Raw genomic sequence first — 21,689 nt, forward strand, 5'->3', positions numbered from 1 at the left:
GACTACATACTTATTAGACTGAAATCATAAATTTAAAATGTTTTTTGTGTCAAAAGTTCAACAGAAACTGTTTTATCATCATTTTTTCGCAAAAAAATTATGAATAATTTAAAAAAACTATAAATTTCCCCAAATTTATTATTTCAGTCAAATAACTGTCTACTCAACGTGTTCATTTTTTGTCAATAATGATATATATTGACTATTTCCATTCTAAATATCTCGACAACGGTTACTCGTAGCGATTTTTACCAAGAGACATTTTTTACGTAAAAAGTCACGGAAATGTATATTTATACAGGTACGGACAAAAAGTTATTACTCGTCAAAATAGTTAAAACACATGTAGGTGGCGCCCCCTGCCAATAGTAATCATATTGACATCAAAATCAAATTTCTCATGTTAAGAAACTCCCAGACACTAATTTTCATTCAAATATTGACGTTGCTTCAGATATTATTTGGAAAAAATTAAATCTTTAATGGAATTGGGCAGGACATAGAGGTGTGTAGTTCGTGAACGAACTAGTTCCAATTGTTACGTTTTTCGTCGGTTCCATGTGGATAGAAAGTCACAATTTATTTAAACACTATTTATTTAACACTAATGAACAAAAATAATAACGATAAAAGACTTATAGAACTATTTACAAACGATTTATAACTAAGAATTTATTTTGAATTTTAGCGCGTCAACTGTATATTTATAACTGCCCCCTGTACTGTGATGGTAGGCAGGAATGGGGAGTGCCAGCCGTACGTTACCGGATCCGGACCTAGAGGAACTAAACTAAATAAAAGACTAGTTTACGTACGAACGGATCGGGCCAGCGCGGTCGATGCTAGGCAGGAGTAGGGAGTGGGGAGTGCCAGCCGTATGCCGTATGTTATCGGATCCGGATCTAAAGGAACTAGAGCAACTAAATAAAAGACTAGTTTACGAATGGATCAGCCAGAGCGATTAATGCTAGGCAGGCGTGGGGAGTGCCAGCCGTATGTTATCGGATCGGGACATAGAGGAACTATTAAAAGACTAGTTCACGGGAATCATTCAGTCGGCAGATCCGAGATATAATACAAGGCGACGACGATGGATTCGGCCTTGTCTATTGCCACAGCCGGCGCGGCGTAATTACCGCAGAAAATGGTCGTGGATACTGTTTTTGATTTTTACTTTGTTTTTTATGGGAATGTTTCACTTTAGGTCCCTAAAATTAAGAAATATCTTATAAAACGAAGTAGATATTCTAAATTTTTAGACAAAAACCAAAAGCTTGAAGTGAGGAAAAATACATTTTTTCGTAAATTTTTCGTATTATTTCCTCCAATTGATTTGCGATATAGACAGTGCGTGCTATTTTAAACTCTGATTGGAATTTCTTTAATTTTTTTATCTGCTATAAAACTTACCTATATGTTTTTAACATATGCAATTACGCGTCTTCTTATATTTCGTACATTATAAAAATTATAATGATCTGTATAATTTTGAATAGTAAACTGTGAATAGTTCTGACTGAAAACGAAATCCATTAGCAAGCAACGGGGATGTCAATGTTAGTCGGGAACTATTGGGAACTAAGGACCTAGTTCAAGGAACTATTCCTCTGTAGGAACTAGAACTAAGGAACTAGTTCCTCTCAAGGAACTAGAATTCCCACCTCTGGCTAGGACAACAGATTGACGGTGGACAGAGAGACTTGTGGTATGGAAACCAAGAACGAGGGCTATAGAAGCAGAGGACGATCTCCTAGTCGATAAACAGATGATATTAAGAGAGTGGCTGGAAAGTGGATTCAAGTGGCACAAAATAAAAAGAAATGGCTATAGTTAAGGGCAGTTTAGCAGTGGACGGAATAAACTAAATGATGATGATGAATAATAGAGGCACTATAGCGAAACATTACATACATACAAAATTTAAGAAACTTACAACAAAAATGAAAACTTTTAGCTGTAGAAATTCAACAGTTCCAGTCAACTTCGATATTTTACGTTTATTTGTCGACATAATCAACCGTAAATAAGGATCAAAGAAGCTCTATCGGAAATAGTCATTGCACATCTATTTCTTCTTTTATATTTATCCAGTATAGTTGGAATTTAAATGAGATAGAGATCTAGACTGGCAATGCGCTCTATTTTAGAGTCTCTGAACTTTCGCAAGCAAACACACATACCGACTGTGTATAATGCGAAAAGGATAAAAAGTCATATAGAGCGTCTATAGAGCAAGACTCGTAATTCCTGCATGTTTCTGAATAAGACAGTCTGGAAACGTACGAAAAATCGGTATCATATTAGTCTAAGAGTTCGCGTTCTGAATTAAAATCGAATTCTCAGATTATATACGTTTTGCAAATGTTGCAAGTATAGCAATGATTTTTCCTCGAAAGAAAAATTCTTTCCCCAACTCCCAGTGGATGACATACCGAGAATGTACAACTTGTTATATGAAGAAACACCTCGCTGTAGCATTGAGCAATAAATAAAATTGGAAGAACGTTTGCTTAGCAGTTAAAAACCTTACCAAAACGTGTAATACTGATGCTTCCAGATTAGCCTGAGTCTGTATGAGTTATAACTCAATGATTAACTTTCCTCCTTTTAATTGAATTAGAGACTGAATGATATACGGGGTTGTTCACCACATACGACAAGGAGTATTGTAGCTAAACAATTAGATTTTTACAAATTGTAAATTTTGAGTTCGTTGAAGAACTATTAGAGCTACAATTTAAAACTATTTCCACAAGATGCAGAGTGTTCCAAATAAGTAAAAAAATATTATAGTTGTATTTTTTAAATAAAACATCCTGTATATTATTCGATTTTTAGATTCTAGGATTGAAATAAAGATAAATTTGATTAAGGTTTATCACACTTAAACCTTGCCATTTTTGAAATATTTTCAATGTTATGAAATTGCAGTAAAAATTTTAAGGCTTCATTTCTCCAAGGGTATCGAAATTTTAATACTAAATATTTACTGAAGTTTATTTATTAATCATATATTGTGTTGCAATAATAAACAAAATACTACCTTATACAGAGTGTCTAAAAATTTATATTAAATAATCACTAGTTTTAAACGGCAATAACTTGTTTAATTTAAATGGAACACCCTATATATTTTACGTAAATCAGATGCACAATGTAATTGTCTATCAAATTGCACAATACCATTTTTTACCGATCTCTTCAAGTTTTCCGTGCAAATGCATTTTCTTATAATTTAGACCTCATTTATCACTATACCCATGGAATACTGACATTTTAGATTATTTTTAAAGATTTAACAAATTTTCAAAGAGTACAGATACTGCTCCAAATACTAAAAAACTGAATTTTGTATGGGCATTAGACAATGTGATAAAAAGTAACACCTTAAAAATGATATTTCATTTTTTAATAAATGCTTATTTATAACAAAAGAGACTTTAATTGTGATAACTTATTATTATATTGATTTCTGATTCAAATCCACATTTATTTAGAATAATTTATTAACGAATACAATTAAGTATGTAATTAATTAGTATACGGGCGGAAATAATGGTGGTATATTTAATTAATGGTATACTCTTTTATAAAGATTTAAATAGTTTTCTTTTTGTAAACAAATGGGCTTGCAATATTATTATTTTTTGATATTTATTTAGACTTTCGAACAATCAGTCTAATGAGTCATACGCTAAAAATACTTCTGAAGGTGATACATCACAGGATTTACAAAACATTAGAACAGGATATCAGCGAGACTCAATTCGGTTTCCGAGATGGCTTAGGCACAAGAGAAGCACTATTTGCTTTGAACGTTTCGCTTAACGATTTATGGATATGAATCAGGATCTCTATATATGTTTCATTGATTACAACAAAGCCTTCGATAGGGTCCGACACGAACAACTTATCCAGCTTCTGAAAGAAAAGAACTTAGACACCAGAGATATAAAAATTATTACGAATCTTTATTTTAATCAAAAAGCAGTGGTAAAAATAGAAGGGAATAACACCGAAGAAATAGAAATCCGTCGAGGCGTTTGTCAGGGGTGCGTGCTATCACCGATGTTATTTAACCTCTATTCAGAGGAAATAATGAAACGAGCATTGGACGATGAAACGAAAGGACTAAAAATTAACGGAGTGCCTATCAACCATATAAGCATATATCATATATTTTACAGATATTAGTAGATAAAGTTAATATATCGAGTGAAGAGCTCGGACTGTCACTAAATGTAAAAAAGACAAAAGTTATGATAATATCCAAAATAACACAAAACAATTCACAAATTCATATAAATAACCACACCATAGAAAAAGTTGACAGTTATAAATACTTAGGTACAATTAGTAAATAAAAATAACGACTGTTCTGAAGAAATTAAATCTAGAATAGGACAGGCGAGAACAACATTTGTGAAAATGAAAAGAGTGCTCTGTGGCAGCGATCTCAGCTTGGATTTAAAAATCAGAATGGTGCAATGCTATGTTTTGTCGGTGCTGTATTATGGTGTAGAGGCTTGGACTCTGAAGAAACTTGACATAAGGAAACTAGAGGCATTCGAAATATGGTTGTACCGTAGAATACTTAGGGTAAAATGGACCGATAAAGTGACCAACATGGAAATCCTGAAAAGAATAAAAAAGGAAGAAGAAGAAGAAATGACAAATGAGGTCTAAATTTTAAGAAAATGCATTTTCTACGAAAACTTGAAGAGATAGGTAAAAAATGGTACAATGGTATTTGATAGACAATTAAATTGTGCCTCTGATTCTCGTAAATATACAGGGTGGTCCATTTAAATTAAACAACTTATTGCCGTTTAAAGCTAGTAATTATTTAATATAAATTTTTGGACTCTCTGTATAAGCTAGTATATTTTTTATTATTACAACACAATATCTGATCAATAAATAATCTTCAGTAAATATTTAGTATTAAAACTTTGATACACTTGGAGAAACGACGCCTTAAAATTTTTACTGCAATTTCATAAAATTGAAAATATTTAAAAAACGGTAAGGTTTAAGTGTGATAAACCTTAATCAAATTTACCTTTATTTCAATCGTAGAATCTAAAAATAGAATAATACTCAATTTTTTTTTAATTTAAAAAAAATACAACTATAATATTTTTTAGTTACTTGGGACACTCTGTATCTTGTAAAAATATTTTTAAATTGTAGCTCTAATAGTCCTTCAACGAACCCAAAACTTACAATTTGTAAAAACCTAATTGTTTAGCTACAATAAATACTCCGTGTCCTATGTGGTGAACAACGCTGTATATAATAGAGGATATATCCCTGTTTCTCTATTGCCTCCTTGGATTTGAGGCCAATTCCTATAGGGTTAGACAAAATCAGCAATCTGTTATTTCTGTTTTTCGCTTAATGGCATTTCCTAATTGTTTTAACGCAACGAAAAATAAAATAAAACAGCGAATGGCGAACGAGTCTGCGAGGTGGTCCGTGTCCCGCGCAAAACGATTTTATTATTCACAGAGTCGATCCGACACTAAACGCCAATTAGAATGTCGACGACGTGATTCTACTGCATTTGAATAAATTAACTGACGGGCAAAAAGAAGGTTAACATTCAGCTATAACCCCGCATCTGTGACCTCCCAGGGTCCCCCGAAACGTGTCATGGGCTCCATTTTCGTTATCAGCCTTCTATAACGGCTGTATTTTATTATCAAAAATCGTAATGGACAGTTTCTGCGGGGTGAGAATAGACTACAGTCTTGAAATTAAATGTTTCCTTGGGGCGGCGTTGTCTCTAACGCCCCGACTACACATAACGTTTTACCTGTCAGGTTTGCGTGTCAAGTAAAATGGAAGAACGTACAGAAAACTAACGACAGTTCTGTTGTAGAGGGTGACTCAACGACAAAGTCCATTATCTCCTTTGTTTCGATGTTTACAAAAAAATTCTATGTTAATAATAATTATATTATAATTAATATAATATATTATTAAATATTATTAATCTATACTAATATATAAAATCCTTAAGTGACTGACATACTGATTAATCACGATCCTGCTCAAACCACTCAACGTAAGAAGCTCAATTTTGGCATACAGGTTGATTCTAGGGTGTAGAGGTTCGATAAGAAGGGATTTTTCGAAATTCCAGTTCGAAGAGGGTGAAACCAGCCCTCAAATATTACAATATTTTTTATTTAAAAAACGGTCAAGTTTCCGAAAAAACGCTTAAACACGTATATTTTATTTTGTTTTTTTACATATTTTAAGATTTTTTAAAAATGTATACAGGGTGTTTCGAAAAATCTGGTCATTGATTAATCACGATCCTGCTTAAAGCGCTTGACGTAAAAAACTGATTTTTGGAAAACATATTGACTTTAGGGTGTAGAGGACGATCCTACTCAAACCACTCAACGTAAGAAGCTCAATTTTGGCATACAGGTTGATTCTAGGGTGTAGAGGTTCGATAGGAAGGGATTTTTCGAAACTCGAATTCTAAGGGGGTGAAACTATCCCTCATATATTAAAATATTTTTTATTTAAAAACCGGTGAGTTTTTCGGAAAAACTCTCAAACACTTATATTTTATTTTGTTGTTTTACATATTTTAAGACTTTTTATAAATTTATACAGGGTGTTTCATAAAATATGACCATTGAGTAATCACGATTCTGCTTAAGGTGCTTGACGTTTAAAGCTGATTTTTGGCAAACGGATTGACTGTGGGGTGTAGAGGTTCGATAAGGAGGGGTTTCTCGAATCCCAAATTCCAAGAGGGTGAAAACGCCCCTCAAATATTACAATATTTGTTATTTAAAAAACGGTTAGTCTTTCGGAAAAATGCTTGGACAAGCATAATTTATTTGTTTTTTTTACATATTTTGAAATTTTTAAAAAATCATACAGGGTGTTCCAAAAAGTTGGGTAATTTCTTAACCACGATTCTGCTTAAACTGCTTGACGTAAAAAGCTTATTTTTGGCAAACGGATTTTTCGAAAGTCAAATTCCAACGAGATGAAACTACCCCTCAAATATTACCAAGTTATATAATAATATCGCCATATTGTTTTTTCTCATGCTGACATAAATATGAGAAAATTTTATCCAGTTTGTATGTTAATGGAAATTCTTGCTTTGCTTTTTCATCACCATTACAAATGATTAATTCGACGCGAACGAAGTCGCTGGTACACGCTAGTTAATATAATATATTAATAATACTTTGTTAAGTACTATAAGAATAGATGTAGATTATCTGGAAAACATTTTCATTCTTTATTATATATTATTTTCAGTGTGTAATGGGACGGTTTCGCGACAGTAGTAATATTGGCTTTACGAAATGAATTATAAACTAGAATTACTACGGGGAAAAAACTTTACTGTATGTTGAAGTAAATTCCTATATCAGTAGTCGTCAACAATTAGATAATCTATTATTACCCTAATCTGTGGCTATTAGCCCCAAGTGTCATCCAAGTGTCATCTTTCATAATGTAGAAAAATACACCAAGAAATTCACGACTGCGACTTTAGTTTATTTGAGTAAAGTTAATTAATTTTAACTAATAATAACGATCGTGTAATTAAAAGTTATTTGAACCTACTACATTGTTGTGTTGTTTCATTAACAAGTTTTATGTCAAATTGTAGTAAATGGCGTCTAGAAATTGCCCACGCTAAAATTATCATCAACTGCCATTTCCCAGCCGTCTTTGACGCCGTTTTTTTCGATCATTCAGTATCTTTATCGAGTATTTATTTTTCAATTTCTGCGGAAAACGCAAGGGAAGAATAAACGTAACACATGTCTGAACGAGGCTTATAAAAGGCAGCACTAAAACAAAAAGTGCCGCGGTAAAAAATGTTTCATTTTGATGGCCGATTCGGGGGTATAAATAATAAAAAAAAAGAAGTTCTTGCGTAACACAATATATTTCTGACGGATTTATGTTCCCCCTATAATAAGAATCGACACTGCGTCCCGTATAAATTCTATGGCCCATTCTACATTAAAACGAAGTCTCTAAACCTGGATTCACACTAATAAAAAGTATTGTTCAAAATTCAACCTATATAGGCAAATTGACGTATCCTAATTATTTTTGATAACTAGTAGATACAGGGCGAGTTTTAAATAATGAAAATATATTCAAGGCTGGTATATCTCGATATAAGAAACATATTTTCTCTATACCGTTTTTCAAATAAGTCCAAAATAACGGAGTATCCAAAATAACGGACTTTGAAAATTTCCAAAAAAAATCATTTTTTGCTAAAATTTTGAGAACCACTGGATCTTTTCTGAGTTTTCATTCTTGTAAATTTAATCTACTAGATACCTATGTTGCCATATTATAAAAAAATATGATTTTTAACTAAAAACTAAAAAAAAATCCAAAAAATTACAAATTTTCAATAGGGGGTAATTAACCCTTCTGCCATACATTCTACATTCTAATTTTTTTTTATTCCAAGTTTTATACGGTAAACTTTAACTTTCTATAATATTTATAACATTATCAAAACCTGATAAACTTAAATGGCCATAAACTCAGTGACTTTTCCTGGTAAAACCAAGAGACTCCGGGCCATTTTTAACGCTCCGGGATTCAAAACATTCCCCCTCTCGCCCCCGGCACCTCTCCTCCTCACTTTCCACGAAATAATTTCCTCCTCCCCTCGTCCCTCACCACGCCCTCCTTACTTCCTCCAGAATCTCATTTCGCTTTTCAATTATGCGGAAAGTTCGCTGCCTAGCCGGTCAGCCTCTGCCTGCGTCGAGACATTCCTGAGGACGGCTAAATGGATAGTTGCGAAACTCTTACCGGATTAAAAGAGAAATTAGAGATGAGGTGATTTTCGGGAAGAAAATCGATATCGATATTTTGTGAAAGATCGATATCGATATTTTGGTTTGGATATTGAAAATCGATATTGATGTTTGTAAAAAATAGATATCGATGTTTTGTAAAAATCGATATTAATATTTTCTAAAAATTAATATCGATAATTTGAGAAAAATCGATATTGATGTTCGTAAAAAAATCGATATTGATATTTTGTGAAAATTGATACCGATATTTTCTAGAAAATCGATATTGATATCTTCTAAAAAATCGATATCGATGTTTTGTGAAAAATCAATTTCGATATTTTGTAAAAATAACGATATCGATATTTTCCAAAAATCGATATCGATATTTTTCAAAAATCGATATCGATATTTTCAAAATATCAACAATCAACAAAATTTGTCGCGAGCAATTTAGGGCATTCTGGATTTGAGTATATCGAATTTGAATATATCTAAATATTCAACTCCAGAATGCCACTTTAACTAAAGAAGAAATCTTTCGACCAATGTGTACTACCAGTCATAACCTATGCATGCGAAATCTGTACACCTAAAACAAACATTATGAGGAAACTGTAGGGAGCACAACGCTCGATTGAACGAAATATGCTGGGAATAACCAAGAAAGACCGTAAAAAAATAGAGTGGATACGACAGAAGGTCCAAAGGTAATAGTTATCATCTACAGAATCAAAACGTTCAAGTGGCAATGAGCAAAACACCTGGCAAAAAGGATGGACAACAGATTGATCATAAAAATTACAGCATGATGCTCACGGGGAATTAAGAGAGTATCTAAATATTTGAGGGAGACTACACCATAATTGGAAATGGTTGAATAAGCTGAAAATGATGATGATGATAGTCGATCTAAAAGATATAGATCGATTTATATAAAATGTATCGATATTTTGGAAATATCGATACGTTTAATACCTCCCTAATCTAGAGCGAGAAAAAAATTGGAGTTATTAGGTTGCAAGAGTGGTTGTTTAATGTTGTTTTGTTTTGTTTCTTTTTTCGTCTTTTTTTTTTACTTTAAAGTTCGTTTCTCTAATTTGTTAAAAAATAGAAGGAAAAAGAAAATACGTATTGGTATTAGTTTCTGTGGTTCACCTTTTTTTGCAGTATTCTTTTTAATACACATCTATTTCTTTGGTCCCGACATTGTTAATCTAAGGTCCCGACATATACAATCAAAATGTAAACAAACTGTTTACTAATTTACAGTTTCATTTAATAATTATAGACTTGATATAATTCTTTTTTTTTTTCTTCTTAATTTGGCAATGTCATTGGCGTAGCTTTGGGATGAAAAAATGTGCACTTATCTGATCAGTAGCGCATCTAGAGATTGAGTCTGGGAAGGGTAGTTATTAGGATGTATTTTCTGTCTACCAGTTCGTTAAACATTACTTTAGTTTTTGCTAAATTCATTTTAAAACCTCTATTTTATTGCTGGTTGTGTTGTATTTAGTTTCTCGATTTGTACCTGTTGTAGTTCTTCAGGATTATTTTTTAAATACAATTTTATATAATTCAAATGTTATTATAGGCAACGTATATATACTTCTGTAATATCTGTACCGCCAAATTAGTAATACAGTACCTTGTCACCTCCTTAATGGCTTCCTTAGAACCATTCACGTACCATTTTAAGGTTCTTTAATAGACTATTTATGCAAAAGAAATAGCGAACAAATTGCAATGTGTCAGTCACCAGCATGATTCGATACAAACAATATTATATTTAGTAAAACGATTAAAGAAAAATGGTTTATGTAAATAATAATTCTTATTTTAGTTGTGATATGCCTGGTTGAAGAAAAAATAATATATACAGTGTCGAGTGTTTGTTTTGTTTCGAATATGGTTCATATTAAACTGAATATTGGCGAAGGGATAAATTCTAGGGTATGTAAAAATATGCAATAATCTCTTATTAGTGATATCCTGAATAAAACACAAACTCAACTAGGTAGATACCCTGTATATTAAGTAGCAGTTTTTTGTTAAAAAATATAATATCTTGATAATATGGCAACATAGGTATATAGTAGATTAAATTTACAAGAAAGAAAGATACTGGGTGTTCCATTTAAACTAAAGGAGTAACTTGCTTTTAAAGGTATATGTTCAACATTAATTTTGGTTCACCCTGTATAAGTTTTTGGGCCAGATTTTAATTTAATTTATAGTACAATAGTTATTTTAAATACATATTACACTATACCCGGTAAATTCCAATTTAGGTAGCTTTTATTGAAATTTAAAAATTGTTCTTCATTTTTAGTTCTCGGCTTTATTTTCCTCTTATAATCCGAAAATCAATTAATATATAGGGTATTTTATTACAGAAAACACAACTTTGATGTGTAACTTTTTTTACCAACCCAACAACCTGTAGAACTTTCTATATTTTTAAAAAGTGCTCTGAATTAACCTACATATGCTCACAAAATTTCATTTCAATACAGACTGTCGTTCTCCTTGGAACCTCGGCGTCGTATGAGAGGCGCCACCCTGTATTAATTAGAACTCCTTCTGTTAAGTTCGAACCCCATCCATATACCCGTAATTATAGCGTGCAAGTCGGAAAAAAATTGATCATTTTTATCTCTCCAGCCGTCCAACAACTCAATTAGAAGGCATTTCCGATAACCGAGGGGACGGCAGAGCGAAAGGGGACGCGCGAGGGGAAGGGAGCGCTGCGAGGCGCCCGGGAGGTAATTAGTATTGAAAGGGGGACCGGGAATTAATTAGGATAGGGCCGTCAAATGGTTTCGAGTGATGTTTGTCGTCTTCACTGGATTCGCCTATTGTTTCGGTTCGATTTGAACGACGCTGAAGAGTAGGGGAACGGCGGAAGACGGATAGGGGAGGCTGGGGCATGTTTTCTGACGTATTAGTGTCTTGTCGGGGCGCTTTTGACTTAATTAAGGGGGAGTCTGTTTGCGTTTGACGGTTTACCTTGATAATGTAACCTTTAGTGGGTTCGATGACATTAAAAGCACGCTTCGAACTGTTAATAAACAGTTTTTCTTTTCATTAAAAAAAAATTACAGTTCCAAGATTCCAAGAGATTTTTAGGTCTACAAGATTGTGTTTCTAATTTAAATTTAATCTTTGAACTCACAAAGTGTAGTAAGTAATAATCATTTTTTCCATACCAACTGTTAAAATTGCTTTATATCTATCAAAAATAGTAGATAAAATAGTACTTTAAGAACAAGGGTAGATTAAATGATACTTTAACAGCGGGGATAGGTTAAAAACTTTATTTTTTCTCGGACGTTTTTTAATTACTTCCATTTTTGAAAATTTTTGTATTCCTTTTCATAAGTTATTCGGGATTTAAATGGAAGTAGTTTGGATACGACGTTTTTTCCTCAGCCTGAATATCTGTTGGTAATTTACTTATTTCATTTTGAACCATCTGGCCAATTCTGGCTCCAATTCAATCAGCATTCGAAACGAAAGAGAATTAAAAAATATTGACTCAAAACTGACAACTAGAGAGACAGCTTTATTTATTTGTCAAATTACATAGAAACCAACGCCAACCCAGCACAATATTTTTTCTACTCGTAATAAATTCCTTGAAATAATAATTTCTGAATATTTTTTAAAACGTAACTCGCTATGGAAAAAAATATACAGAAAGGTCCAGAGACTTCGAGACATCAATCAAGTCCATTTAGCGTGTGTCGCAATTTTCACACATTAAAAAATTAGGTTTTTATAGCTATAACAACTGCAGCGACTATGAAAAAAGCTGTGTGGTTTTCATAGAAAATAAGGGCACCTGTAATTCATTTGAGAATGTTGTAAATCGCTGAAGAGGTTTCAAATCTCTTGGATGTCTATTAATATTAAATAAATTTTATTAAAAATTGAACTAAAATTGTTAGTATCATTAAAAACAATTCAAATTCAAAAATTGTACCAGTCAAATTCCCTCATTTAAGGTGAATATTAAAGTAAATATAAATACAGCTCATTCTAAGCTCTACTTATCTTTAAGAAAAATTTAAATTATTGGTGCAATTGGGCCTTAATGCCATTTCGAATGAATAATAGTATTAATAATGTACATTATAATAATAATAAATTTTATATTGTAGTGTGTATTAAAACTACTAAAACACTTTTAAATTGGTATTATATTAACAACTTTTGTTTTTTGGATTAAAAAAAATAAAAGTAACAAATTTCTCAATCAAAATATTTGTGGTCCTGAAAAGGACCTTTGTTTTCCCATGTTCGTCAAGGTAGGTAATGGGTAAACGGTAAAAAAACAGGATAATGAAATTTAAAAAATTACAACAATCGTTCAAAAATGTGCCTCCCTCTTGCATTAAACAATAACCCAAACGATCATAAAATCCCCTCTCTCCTCACATTGGATAACCTATCAGAGGTGACAGTGTCAAAGGCATTAAATATTCTCTGCCTTAACTGCTCCAAGTTTTGAATTTCTTCATGGCCGTAAATTTTAGATTTTATGTACCATTGCTGTCAAAAAAAAGTAGTACAACAAAATATGATTTAATCTGCTGGTCTATAATAAAATATTTTCTTTCAAACTGATAACTCAGTGTCATCAGAATTTTTATACTTTTATTTCGCCACGTGTACCCATAAAATAATTAACTAGAAAGAAGTGTCAACTCTGTGTTAAATCGTGGAAACACGATACGCCACCGAAAGCCTTCATTGTCGTCTTGAGAACTAATTTTCCAATTGACAGGTTGACATCATGGTACAAAGAAAACAAGGTATGATCGATAGCGGCTCCAATTTTGTTAAGTTTGCGCATACCACCTGTGACGTCATACGCCCTGCAAGAAAATATACATATTGGTCAATTGCCACTAATAAAAAAAGACCTAAAATAGGGAAGAATTAGGACATAACCCCAAAAGTTATGTCAAATCATCGAGCTTGACATTTGAAAAATTATTTTCACATTTTGGCATAATCAAATTTCACAGATGACATAATCTGTTTGACAATTTGAAATTGGCGCGCAGAGCTTGCCGACCAATGGAGCCGTTTATCACCTGTGACGTAGTGACCAACCTGCGCAATATCATACCTTGTATTCTTTGTATCATGGGTTGACATGATAAGGACATGATGGCTTAGTTTTCATTTCCGTTTCCGGTTATTCAATGGCGGGTCCTCTTTCAGTTCAAATGTATTTTGTATTTTTACTTTTCATAAATAAAACCAAAAAATTATTTATTCACATATATTTATTTGAAATATGGAACAACGTGACTAAATAAAAATAAAAATATAGAGGATTGTATTGTTTCAATACCAATTAGTTAATTATATGTACTTTTAACGTAAATTAGTTAAGGTATAAGCATGACTTACAGTAATTTGTAAATAAACACACGTATTCGCAGACTTCAAGTTGTTGGACACAGGAACATGAAAACGGGAGCCTTATACAAAAACCTGAAAACAGAAAAACAATTTTTTTTATACTAAAATTAACAATGTAAAAATATCAATAGGTATAAAATATAAATATACTGTTTAAAAAAGCGTCCATTATTCCCAAAGAGACCTGGCTTATAAATCAAAAAGAAGCAAAAAGAGACTTTTTTAGTCGGATAACATAATCAGATTATCAGTCCGATTTATTGCATTATTGACAATAAATCGCACATACTGGAGATAACTAATGTTGGCTATAGTTAACAATGATCTTACCTTGCTGTAAATTGCTTCCATTTTCAGAAAAATCGCCGATCAAAGATATTATAATACCCTTTTCTTGCATCTAAAAAATGTAAAAACAGTGTTTATTTACTACCTATTTTTCATATACATGGGACATACCTACTACTGCAGAAACGTCGTTTTCTCCAGGATTCTTCATGTAATATATATTTTATATACTTTATTACCATTATATTTATAAATTTCAGCCGAAATATTAAATTGAACTTCCAAAACGAAACTAAACGGAATGAATTAAAATGGCGTCGAATATTTTCGAATTTGTTCTAGAACAAATCTGAAGTTGTCTCTGAAACTGAAATCTGTCAATTCTAAACTGTGAAGTTAGACAATAGTTAGACAAAAACAATGCTGTCCTTGTCTAGGCGGCCATACTTGTCGTGAGGAGAATGACAGGAATGACACTAATGACTGTTTCCAATTTTCCTATTTCACTGTCACCCCCCTGCGTGTACCTACCAATTATTACCAAATCCATGGTAACGCCTAAAAAGTTAGGTGGCATAATTATATCATATCATATGTCGATGGCATATCGATATCCTTATAGACCAGGAGTTCTATCTGGGACTACTAATTCTTGTACTACTTTTTTTTATCGCAATGGTACCCCCATAAAAAGAAATCATTCACCGAGAAATCAGGTGAAATTAAACGTCAGTCTAAACAAAACTGTAATTTTTGAAAAAACTTGTCAAAATTTGAACACACGCTAAATGGACTTGATTTTCCTATGTCTCGAAGTCTATGGACTTTTCTGTATATGGTCTCACGAAATTAATTTACTCGCTATTTTATCGCTCGTGAATTAATCTTTTCGGTTAACGATAAAATACCACTTTATCTTGTATAAAAAATAACTATTTAACTATATCTACCTTCTTTTTTTCAGGATGCTTCCCAACAAAACCGTATCCTTTCAGCTGTGAGAGGTCGCTTGCGTCAAGTAGCCTCCTCCCTGCAGGCTGCGGTGAGGTTCAGGAGATTCTCGCGACGTGGCGCCACAGCTCCTGATTGGTTCGTGGACAAGAGCCATCAGGAGGACAGCGGGGATGTGGTCGAGGACCTCAGGGATGGTTGCTGGGGCTACAGGGTTGTGTTCGACCCTGCCTCTCCTAATTACTACAAGGTATGTACAGATATATAGGGGTATAGGGGGAGGTCAGACGGTAATAGCGCGTAATAAGTTTTTTGATCGATCTTTAATATTTTTTTAGGTTGTAACACTGTCGCAAGTTAATAATATTATTTTTTTAAAGGTTGCTAGAGACTTGGATTAAGACTAGTTAATAAAATTGCGTTTATCTCATCAAGGAGGCTAAAATCGACAAAATATCAAGAGGCAAATTTTAATCGGCATTAAACGGCTTACACTATTTCGCTAACAAGAGAAAAAAATGTCAGTGGCTTACATGCTTTTTTTTTTAGAAAAATATTTTAGTAATAACCCATCTGCACGTCCCTGGTGGATATGTCGACACTTTTTTAGCATTAAAATATGTCGCACTTAAAGTAACTTTTACCCTCAAAATTTCATTCGAATCGCTAAAAACGCTTGGAAGAAAATTATAATAAATCGAAAGATTATTAAGCCTTTAATACCCTGTAGCTACGAAACAAATCAGAATCGGATCGATGTTGAAATGAAATATAAATCTTATTTTTACGTGAGGAACCTTCCTACAAGGAGATGGCACATGTTTTTTAAAACACCCTGTATAGTTTATTAATTACTAGGTCTATGACAAGATATAACGATTTTAACAGGTCTTACAACCTAAAACCTAAACTATTATCAGCATTAATGTTATACATATTATATTCCTTTAACAAAGCTTAGTATGTACGTAGACAAAAAAATAACCCTTTCTCTATCTCTACATACGTCACATCCTCTAACAAGCCACAGGACGTACTCTTGTCCCTATCATTGTTCCCTCTGATATTTATGGTCTCTAAGTGGAATGACCATACATGGAGGGCATTACTCATTGTGTCCGGCCGAGGACACATCATTAATAAATTTCCATCGCAGGTCAAAATTTAATTATCTTTTAGCAAAGGAATATATAGAGTGTCCCAGAAGTAAGTGCAGATATTTACTTGTAGTATGTTTCGGTCCCCGAAACACGCAAAAAAAAATTGTTGAAAATGTTGTATTTTTCTTGACATTCTCCGGGAAATTTTAAAAAACTTTTTATTGCCACTTGCCACGTTTATTTACCTGAAATTTATCTAGGGTGTATCTAAACCTTCCAGTGTTGCCACCTCCTACATTATCCATGTTCAACATATTATTTGTATTCACTGTAATTTTAAATTTGTACACAAAAAATTGTGTATTAATTCTAATCATATCAGTGTTTATTACTATGTTAGCTAGTATTTACTAGGTTATTACTTGGCGTTGGTTTCTATGTAATTTGACAAATAAATAAAGCTGTCTCTTTAGTTGTCAATTTTGAGTCAACATTTTTTAATTCTATTTGGTGTCGATTGCTGATTGAATTGGAGCCAGAAATGGCTTAAAACCTCAAAACGAAATAAGTAAATTACCAAGAGATATTCAGGTTGAGGCGACAAACGCCATATCCAAACTTCTTTTTTTCTTTCTACGTGCCGTCTCTTTCGTGGAGGTTGGCAATCACATTGGCAAAATATTCACGATTCTCGGCTTTCCTTATGAGTTCTTCAAAAGTTAGGTGAGTCCAGTTTCTGATGTTTCTCAACCAAGATAGTTTCTTCCTGCCGAGGCCTCTCTTTCCTTCAATCTTACCCTTAACTATCAATTGTAAGACGTGATATTTTTAATTTCTCAATATATGCCCTAAGTATGATGTTTTTCTTATTTTTATTATATTGAGCAATTCTCTTTCTCTGCTTATTCTGTTGTAGACTTCGGTATTTGTGATATGGGCTGTCCATGGAATTTTAAGCATTCTTTGATATATCCATGTTTCGAACGATTCGAGACGATTCATCTCTTGAACTTTCAGTGTCCATGTTTCTGATCCGTATAATAGGATTGACCAAACATAACACTTAACGAGCCTAGTTCTCAACTCAAGGTCCATTCTGGGGTTCTGGAAGACGTTCTACATTTTTAAAAATGCATTTCTCGCTTGTTCTATTCTGGTTTTTATTTCCACGTCGTTGTTCAAGGTGTTAACTATCCAGGACCCCAAATATTTGAACTTGTAGACCTGTTCTAAGGCATTGCCTTCTCTTTTAATAGGAATTGGTACATTTTGGTTCTTTCCAAATACCTTACCGTATTTCTTACAGGAGCCTTCAAGTCGTTCCACTAAACTCTGGAGACCGGTATATATCCAAACTACTTCCATTTAAATCCCGAATAACTTATGAAAAGGAATACAAAAATTTTCAAAAATGGAAGTGATTAAAAAACGTGCGAGAAGAAATAAAGTTTTAACCTATCCTCGCTGTTAAAGTGTCATTTAATCTACCCTTGCGGTTAAAGTACTATTTTATCTACTATTTTTCATAGTTATAAGGCAATTTTAACAGTTGCTATGCAGAAAAAACAATAAATAGTTCTACTATATATTTAAACAATTTTTATTGTGCAAAACTGCCAGAAACCTTTATATTATCTTCTTTATGGATAAAAATCCTCCAGCTGTTCAATCGACGAAATTTGACTGTAAAATCCTTCATATTGAAGGAAAATTATTAAATTTTCCCCACCTGGGGTCCCTCACTTAAAGGGTGATTTTCTAAACTATCAAACTCTTTCTGGAATCAAGATATTTTTTATCGATATATCAAAAGCAAATAATAAAAATAAAAAAACCTTTATCAATCATATCATACTCCCGTATTTGTTCTTGTACCATGATATTAACAAATTTACCGTATTATTATTATATCGATAAGGATATTGATAGTAACTCTATTATTATTGCCATCTTTTATTTAATTCACTTAAATCAAGTGCCTAGAGTGAGCCAAAGTGACATTCGTGGTGATATTCATGTAATCCAACAAGAATGGCAGTTTATAATATTCAAGAATTCAAAAAAATTGAACGTTTTTTGTTGAAATTTACCAATAGTTCAATCAATGAGGTAGGATACTATTTTAATATTTTTAAAATAGTTCTAATTGATTTATTAGAAATTTCACCAATTTTCACATCCACTGACAACTCTCTAGTAAGTGACATTAGTCTATGCTGGCAACTCTTCTTAACAGATATTGTACAGGGTATTCGACAAATGCACCTTAAATATTAATTTTTTTGAATTTGCTGTAGGTACTAATGTTATAAATTATAATATGTTATCAAGTATTTTAATACATTAGTTGCAAATTGAAATGAAACTCGAGGTGCGTTTTTTGAACACCTTGTATACGATCATATGTGTTTGTTAGCATTTTAAAAACAGTTATAATAGTAGGTACATAAATTAGGAGAAAGTTCTAGAACTTTTTTTTTGGTGATATCACAGCGAACTTTTCAATGATAATTCTTTTACCTTATGCTGGTATATAGGTAATTTAATTTAAGTTTTTAGTATTACGCCAAATTTATAACAAATAGCTGTGGTTTGTTTGTATTATATCTGAAATGAGTTGCTTGTGGCTAGAAAATTGTGTAGTTAACTTTGCAGATGTCCATCTTGTTAAAGTAAGCTGTAGAATTGTTGTTATAGATTATTTTGAATTTTAAAGTTAAAAATATGAAAAAAAATTGGCCCATACTAAAATATGTTAATATCTCGAAAACTGCGACTTTGACTGATTTTGATGTTATTACAAATTTTGCTGCAAATATTATTCCTAATCTTAATTTGAAAACCGCGTTTCGCTAGCTACTGTAATTTTGGAGTTACGATTTTTTAAAAATTTTAACCCCCTCCCATACCCCTTTACCAACCCCCCACCCCCACCAAAAACTAATGGCCAGATTCTCGGGTGCCACAGTATTTTTGTACCAAATTTGGTTAAAATCGGTTTAGCGGTTTTTGAGTTATCGTGTTACAGACAGACGGACAGATTTAGGTCATTTATGACCCAAATAACTCTTTTTCAATGAAATTAAAAAAAAAATTTTTGCCGATCTTAACGGCCTACGATACCTATTGATATGGTCAGCTAAAAAGTCAGTGGCGCACATGATTTTTTTTTGAAAAATATTCCAATGATAACCTATATGTACGTCCCTGATGAATTTATCGACACTTTTCTGGCATTAAAATATGTCGCACTTATAGTAACTTTTGCCCTCAAAATTTCATTCGAATCACTAAAAGTACTTGGAAGAAAATTATAATAAATCGAAAGATTATTAAGAGTTTAACACCCTGTAGCTTCGAAACAAAGCAGAATTGGACCTATGTTGATATGAAAAATAAATCTTATTTTTACATGAGGAATCTCCCCACGAGAGATGGCACAGGTTTTTTGAAACACCTTGTATAAGATGTGGAAACTAAATATTAACAATAATCATAAGCACACAGTCTGGAAAATATGGTGATTTTTTAACTTTTTTATGAAAAACGGTACATTTTAGGCAACTCTCCCCTACCAATTAATAGAAAATATCATTTAGGCTAAAATGAAAGTCTATAAATTAACAATTAAAATGTCCTTTATTCAGTTTATTTATCTAAAAGTAATTCCAAACTCGAACAATGTATAATATCAAATTTATTTCCCAAATAAATTAACCTCTGACAAATTTTCCGCTTTGAATATCAATGAAATTTCGGTCATGTTTATTGTGGTTTATTATGTCCCTTTAGAACTTTGTTTACATAAAATTCACCTGAAAAGGACGAGTATATCATATTAATAAAGTCTAGCTTTACACATAACGTTTTACCGGTCAGTTTTAACTGTTCAGTCGTTTGAATAAAAATATTAGGGAAGGTGTATAAATGCTATCCATGTATTCATGCATGGTAGCCGCAGGTAGGATCCTCCGGTGGGGATCTTTGACAGTTCTATTTGACGATTCATTTGACACATTTGAATTTGATTTGAAATTTTGTGGATTTGTCTCTCTCTTGGTGCTTTTCATATTTGAAGGAATAGTATTTATGTCGTTTCAAAATTCTAAACGCTGTAGTGTGATCTATTCCTATTTCATCCCCAATTTCCTTGTGCTGATCTTTCCATCGTTCTCTTCCACGCACAATAAAACTTCCAAGTCGGTATCATTTCTTGCATCTTCTCTTTGTTCCTGCCTTGCTTCACATCTGCAGTTATTTATTAGGGTACGCTTGGTCTCAAATCTCTGGATATTCCTTGCGATTGTAGATTTTCCAGGTATCGGTCTATTCGGATACAGAGCAGCAAACATGTCCGACACCTTTTGATAACTATTTCCTTGATAATACCATTTAATCATTAATACTTTTTCTTCGATAGTGTAATTCATGGCTAATATTTTCGATGTAGGTATGAGTTTTTAATAATAATAATAATGCACTAAATAGATAAATTTCTGAAATGACAACTTCATTTGACAGTTATCTTTTACCTTGACTGGTGCTCATAAGTAAATACAGGGCCTTAAGAAAGGAGAAATATTTAAAAAGAAATCGGCGATAACTCGTAATCGGGCTAATCAAAAATATCTAAAGTTATTCTTTTGAATGTGGGTTTTAGTGCTCTTCAATAAACCTAAATAGAATTATTCTCTAAAATCATTAGGGAAGCCAATAATTGACCCCATTAAAATTTACATGGGATTTCCTATGTCCCGCTCGACGATGCAACACCCGGTATTTTTATAACAATTTTAATAACTATCAACATTTATTGACAACGTAAAATAAAACAACAAATTATTGAGTCTGTCCTACATCATATTTTTACACGTTTTTGAAGTTTTTACAAGTTTAAGATTATTCACGCTACTATTTTTATTGTTTTCAGTGGCTTATGGTGGTTTCCTTGGCAGTGCTGTATAACGTAGTGTTCGTTTTAGGCAGAGCAGTGTTCTGGGAACTCAACATTTCAACACCGGGTCTATGGTGGACCTTGGACTCTGTGTGCGATATTATTTATATTTTGGACACCTTAGTTCATGCCCATGAAGGT

The 21,689-nt window shown here is 32.6% G+C and overlaps 1 protein-coding gene across 6 annotated transcripts in view; it reads left to right on the plus strand.

Moving 5' to 3' along the window:
• The window catches only part of LOC115890121 (cyclic nucleotide-gated cation channel subunit A), a 64,795-nt gene that overhangs the window by 7,490 nt on the left and 35,616 nt on the right, over window positions 1-21,689 (plus strand). For 5 of the 6 annotated variants that reach the window (XM_030910270.1, XM_030910268.1, XM_030910269.1 and 2 more), the window contains exons 4-5: window positions 15,508-15,744; window positions 21,525-21,687. In XM_030910270.1, coding sequence (XP_030766130.1) covers window positions 15,508-15,744; window positions 21,525-21,687 — 400 coding nt within the window. Of the gene's footprint in view, window positions 1-10,594; window positions 10,773-15,507; window positions 15,745-21,524; window positions 21,688-21,689 lie in introns of those variants that run through there. The other variant, XM_030910271.1, reaches the window with a different exon arrangement.

The sequence above is a fragment of the Sitophilus oryzae genome, unplaced genomic scaffold (genome assembly GCF_002938485.1).
Source record: "Sitophilus oryzae breed Bouriz unplaced genomic scaffold, Soryzae_2.0 scaffold_85_pilon_pilon, whole genome shotgun sequence".
NCBI classification, from domain to species: Eukaryota; Metazoa; Arthropoda; class Insecta; order Coleoptera; family Curculionidae; genus Sitophilus; species Sitophilus oryzae.